At 39.0% G+C, this 5931-nt stretch overlaps 1 protein-coding gene across 3 annotated transcripts; it reads left to right on the forward strand.

Annotated features, from left to right (window-relative positions):
* LOC109228520 (protein PLASTID MOVEMENT IMPAIRED 1-RELATED 1-like) lies at window positions 1670–5632 on the forward strand. 3 transcript variants are annotated; one of them, XM_019393638.1, is made up of 4 exons: window positions 1690–1761; window positions 1901–1977; window positions 2097–4285; window positions 4394–5632. In XM_019393638.1, exons 3-4 carry the CDS (start codon window positions 2112–2114, stop codon window positions 5580–5582), a joined length of 3363 nt encoding a protein of 1120 aa, XP_019249183.1. In that variant the 5' UTR covers window positions 1690–1761; window positions 1901–1977; window positions 2097–2111; the 3' UTR covers window positions 5583–5632. The 3 variants fall into 3 exon arrangements, with proteins under 3 accessions (XP_019249181.1, XP_019249183.1, XP_019249182.1); XM_019393636.1 differs by lacking the exon at window positions 1901–1977 and having other exon boundaries at window positions 1670–1761; XM_019393637.1 differs by lacking the exon at window positions 1690–1761 and having other exon boundaries at window positions 1771–1977.

Below are 5931 nucleotides of genomic sequence, written 5' to 3' on the forward strand. Positions count from 1 at the left end.
CAATTGAATTTATAGCGGTTTTAAAGATACGTAATATAACTTGATACAAATTAAGAAAACAGATTAATATTGAAATTAATGATAAGAAAATAAATGCAAACCACACAAATTGAGCAGCTTTAGCCATTGAGTTTGATCACCCTCGAGCCAAGAAATGCCTCAACTAATATTAGGATAGAATAACAAGATGATAAGAACTAGAAATGATCAGTATATTGCTTTCTTTATGCGTGTTACAATATGTGTATCAAATGATCAGACCCCCCTTTATATAGTAGGGGTGTCCTACTCTTGATACAATTCTATACAAGGTAAAAAATCTCATGATTTACTAATTAATTGGCCTCTCCTTGATACGTGTCGAGATTTCCACTGTGATTTCCTACCGATCACTGATATTTCGGCCTTCTGTTATTCGGCTCGGCAAATTTTCCCCGATCTTGTTTGGTCTCGATCTTGTTCGGTCCCGGGGTCACGAGCTCAATGATGTAACTTCGCACCTCGGTTCGGTATAACCCGAGATCGAGCTTTAACCTGTCACGTTTTAGTCTCGATTGGTCACACAATAGGCAAACCCGGTTTCGACCGTGTACAATAAGAAAATTATAGAGATTCATTTGATTGATTGATGAAGTTTTTTTTTTTGGTTTCCCACCCGGTGTCCAGTACCCGCATTGGAGCCCGACTATATCCGGATTCGCGCCGCGTAGGGCCCCATTATTGATTGACGAAGTTGAGATAAATTCAAGTTGATAATTCCATATATAATTTGTTTGATTTCACATACGTAACATGAGAGTTAAATATTTTCCAAAGTTGTGCATCCATTAATAATGTTGTTAATTAAACTAACTTATTTAGCTTTTCCTTTTTGTTATTCTTAATAATTGATTGTTCAGAAAAGCTTAGCAAATTAATACGGAGTAAATAGTAATTAGTTCTCTTTTTATGTCTTGACAAGATTCTTTTTTTTTTTTTGTGTCTCTTGATAAGATTAAGACACAACATTAAAACAACCTGCAGTAGTAGTTGCACATTAGACATTTTCACTTCAAAATCGTGCAATGCCAGCAAATTCATCATAATCCAAATTAAGATAAACAAAAGATTATTGTGCATAAAATGGAGCATCGGAACAACAATAAAGTTATATCCGTATGACCTATAGGTCACGAGTAGGGTAAGCTATCTACATCATACTCTTTGGGGTGCGATCTTTCCCCGGACCATGCGTGAACACGGAATACCTTGTGCACTAAGAAACATTAGTTTCCAACAAGTGAGTAAAGAGCCTTATTTTAATTACGGGAACAATGTGAACTGTTCGTGAGCTGATGGTCTATAAAATAGCCTCTCTACCGTCAAGGTAGGGTCTAGGAATAAGTATGTGTATATAGCACTCTTCCCGGACCCCACTTATAAGATTACACTGGGTCTGTTATTATTATTGGAACAACGGTGAACTGATTAAAAAAATTAGTCTAAAATAAAGTGAGTAAAGAGTCGGAATCTAGATCAACAGTTGAAAAAAATACTGGGTACATAACGTAAATAGACAAAATAGAGTGTACGGAGTCTAAATACAATAGAAATAGAGGGGTTAGTGTGATAATTTCTCTCCGTTGCGCATAATTTATTGTTTGAACTTTTAAAATAAACATGACAACAGAGAGAGAGAGAGAGAGAGAGAGAGAGAGAGAGAGAGATGAAGCAGCAATCATAAGCAGAAACAATCGCCTAATATATCGCTAATTCAACTTTGTAAGAAAATTCAAAGTCTCTCTATCCTTGTTTTCCTAATTTTTCTTCATCAACTTCATTTCTTTATGTTAAATATTGTACTTTTTTTTTAATTTTCAAAATTTTGCAAACGAATTTGATGCTCCATTATAATATGCAGAGGCGATCGAACCTATGAATTAATTTTCCTCTTTTGAACGTCTCTTTTGCCTGAAGAAATTTTTTCTTTTTTCTAAGGTAAATGCTTTAGCAGGCAAATCTCTATTAAGCTGGAGCCATTTTGAAATTTGAATTTTGAATAGTATTATGTGATTTTGGTTTTTGTATAATTGTAAGATTGTGTTATTTTTTTGTAGCTTCCATTGACAAGAATGATGTCGAAATTGGATTCTAAGAAGAAAATTGGTGCAAATTCTGGAAATGAGAAATTGTTAAATGATATTGAAGCTATCAATAAAGCTCTTTATTTGGATAAAACCTATTTATTGGATTCAAAGTCGAAGAATAAAGGAAATAGTAAAGATTCAATAGAGAAGGAGAGTAAGAAATCCATTTGGAGTTGGAAAGGCTTAAAATCTCTGGCTGTTAGAAACAAGAAGTTTAATTGTTGTTTTTCAGTTCAAGTCCATTGCATTGAAGGACTATCAACATTGTTTGATGATCTTTGTCTTGTTGTGCATTGGAAGAGGAGAGATGGCGAGTTGACGACTCGTCCAGTTGTGGTTTCTCAAGGGGTAGCTGAGTTTGAGGAACAGTTGACTCATACTTGTTCTATATCTGGTAGCAAGAATGGCCCCAATCAATCAGCAAAGTACGAGGCGAAACATTTCTTGTTGTATGCTTCGATATATGGTACTCCCGAGCTTGATTTGGGGAAGCATCGGGTTGATCTTACCAGGTTGCTTCCTCTTTCATTGGATGAATTGGAGGAGAATAGCTCGGGCAAGTGGACGACTAGTTTCAGGTTAGCAGGTAAGGCTAAAGGAGCAATCTTGTATGTCAGTTTTGAGTATCACATAGTTGGGAACACTTTCATGGTTCTTCCCAGTAACAGGGTTCTTCTCGAGGGGAGGAACTTGAGGCGCAATAGTGAAAATGCAGCAAAACTTTTGGAACAATGTGAGCAATGTGATGAGCTGAGTACAATAAGACGAACGGGAAGCCTTCCTGCTCGATCTTCTACTTCACAGAGTTCCGCAGAGAATATAAAAGATCTTCATGAGGTTTTACCAGTTCCGTCATCTGAGGTCTCCATAGCTGTAAATGTGCTGTATCAGAAACTCGAGGAAGAGAAAGTGGAGGCTTCAGTTGATTGCAAACCACAGATTGATGTCTTCTGTAATGATGTTGAGACCCTCAAACCTGACTTAGCCTTGTTATCAGAGCACGAGAAGGAAAATGTTGAAAATGTGAGTGGCGTAAGTGAGGTTTCTATCAGAGAGCAAGGTGTAGAAGTTGCCTCAAACGAATGGGAGCGAAAAGAAGAAGATACTGGTGATAGTCCTTTGGAAGAGAATGTTGAACCGGATAATAGTCTTGGGATGTCACATGAAGAGGAGCCACAGCTTGCACCGTTGGCCAAGGAAGTTGACACTGAGAATGAAGACGTTTCAGTGAGTGCCTGCAATTTTGCGACAGATGAATCTGCGAAAGAGTCAATCATGAAAGAAGTGGAGTCTGCATTAAAGCGTGTCTCGGACTTGGCAAATGAGGGATTAGATTCTCAAGAAGATGAAAATGAAGCTATAAATCATGACGGAGACTTGGACGAATCCATAAGCTTGGATTATGTCGCTGAATCTGTGGCTAGTGATTTTCTGGATATGCTAGGGATAGAGCATAATCCATTTGCCCCAAGTTCTGAAAGCGAGCCTGATTCCCCAAGAGAACGACTGCTGAGGCAATTTGAGAAGGACACTCTGGCGAGTGGGTGTTCCTTGTTTAACCTTGATATAGATATTGATCAACAAGAATTTGCTTGTGATGATCCAAGTGGACTTGATTGGAGGAGCATACCCAAGGATTTTGACTATTCATCTAATGTGGAGATGCCCAAGATAGAAATCGAAGCAACTAATAACAAAACAAGGGCCACCATGTTGGAGGACTTGGAGACAGAGGCTTTGATGCGTGAATGGGGCTTGAACGAGAGGGCGTTTCAATATTCCCCTCCTAAGAGCTCAAGCGGATTTGGGAGCCCAATTGATGCTCCTCTTGAGGAAGACCCTTACCAATTGCCTCCTCTCGCAGAAGGCTTAGGACCCTTTGTTAAGACTAAAAATGGAGGATTGTTAAGGTCAATGAACCCTGCACTTTTCAAGAATTCCAAGAGTGGAGGGAGTTTGATAATGCAGGTATCAAGTCCAGTGGTGGTTCCTGCAGAAATGGGATCTGGTATAATGGACATACTGCAGCATTTAGCCTCCATTGGAATTGAAAAGCTCTCTATGCAAGCAAGTAAACTTATGCCTTTGGAAGATATTACTGGGCAGACAATGCAACATATAGCCTGGGAAACTGCACCAAGCTTAGACGGAATTGTGAGGTTTGATTTTTTTTCCTTTCACATTTTGTTTTATATTTGAAAATGCACATATCTAGCACACACTATTTGTATTAAGAAGTCGTCTTATAAGACTCTTACCTACTGCAGACAAGATCTGTTGCAGCATGAATTTGAGTTTGGACAAAATATGGCTGGTTCTCAAAGTAAAAAGGGTAAATTGCACAGACCAAAGTCCAGTAAGTTGGAGTCAAATTCTGTTGGCGCGGACAGGAACTCAGAATATGTATCATTAGAGGACCTCGCTCCTTTGGCGATGGATAAAATTGAAGCCCTTTCAATTGAGGGTTTGAGAATACAGTCAGGCATGTCAGATGAGGACGCGCCTTCTAACTTAAGCCTGCAATCCATTGGTGAGTTTTCAGCCATTGAGGGAAAGAAGGTCAACTTTGGAGGAGCTGTAGGTTTGGGAGGAACAGGTGGATTGCGGCTACTGGATGTTAAAGACAACGGTGGTGGTGACGTTGACGGGCTTATGGGCTTATCTCTCACACTTGAAGAATGGATGAGGTTGGACTCGGGAGAAATTGATGATGCAGATGAAATCAGCGAGCGTACCTCCAAACTGCTCGCAGCCCATCATGCTACGTGCACTGACTTGTTTCGTGGCAAGTCAAAGGGAGAGAAGAGACGTGGCAAGGGTAAGAAGTGTGGATTGTTGGGAAACAACTTCACGGTGGCACTAATGGTGCAGCTTCGTGATCCTTTAAGGAACTATGAGCCAGTTGGTACACCTATGCTTGCTCTTGTTCAGGTGGAGAGAGTGTTTGTAACACCTAAACCTAAGATATACAGCACAGTTTCTGAAGTTAGTAACAGCAATGAAGACGACGATGATGATGAATACAAGCCTCCCAAAACGGACTCTGTTGCAGAGGTCAAAGAAGTTAACATTCCTGAGGAAGAACAAATTCCTCAGTACAAAATCACTGAAGTGCATGTTGCTGGTTTAAAGACAGAGAAAGGTAAAAGGAAATTATGGGGTTCGTCAACTCAACAACAGTCTGGATCTCGTTGGTTGCTCGCGAATGGAATGGGAAAGAAGAATAAGCATCCATTACTGAAGTCTAAAGCTAGTAATAAATCTTCTACACCAGCTGCTGCTCTAGCATCTACTACTACTACTACTACGACTACAGTGCAGCCTGGTGAAACATTATGGAGTATTTCTTCACGGGTCCATGGTACAGGGGCTAAATGGAAGGAATTAGCTGCATTAAATCCACATATTAGAAATCCAAATGTTATTTTTCCTAATGAAAAAATTAGATTGAGGTAGCAGTGTTGTAGAACATGATTTTTTATTTATATGATTGAAATTTTTCCTCCCTTCCCATGAAAAAAAGCATGGTATACAGTGCAGCTGAATACATATTGAACATCCAGAAATGGGTTGAATATATTAAAGGCAGCTCCAGGAATTGATAGGAAATATCTTACCTTTTTTAGTAAGTCAGATGATAAAAAGGAAAAAAGAGGAAATATATTTTCTTGGTGCTTCCTAATCATAAGATATATTTCCTCTTTCTGTATTCTTTTCAGGTGGCTTCTTAGTTTCAATTGAACTGGTTAGTGTACTTCAATTTCGACAACCACAATAGAAAAGGTCTATTCACGACATTGTTTTT

The sequence above is a fragment of the Nicotiana attenuata genome, chromosome 7, assembly GCF_001879085.1.
Source record: "Nicotiana attenuata strain UT chromosome 7, NIATTr2, whole genome shotgun sequence".
Taxonomy (NCBI): Eukaryota; Viridiplantae; Streptophyta; class Magnoliopsida; order Solanales; family Solanaceae; genus Nicotiana; species Nicotiana attenuata.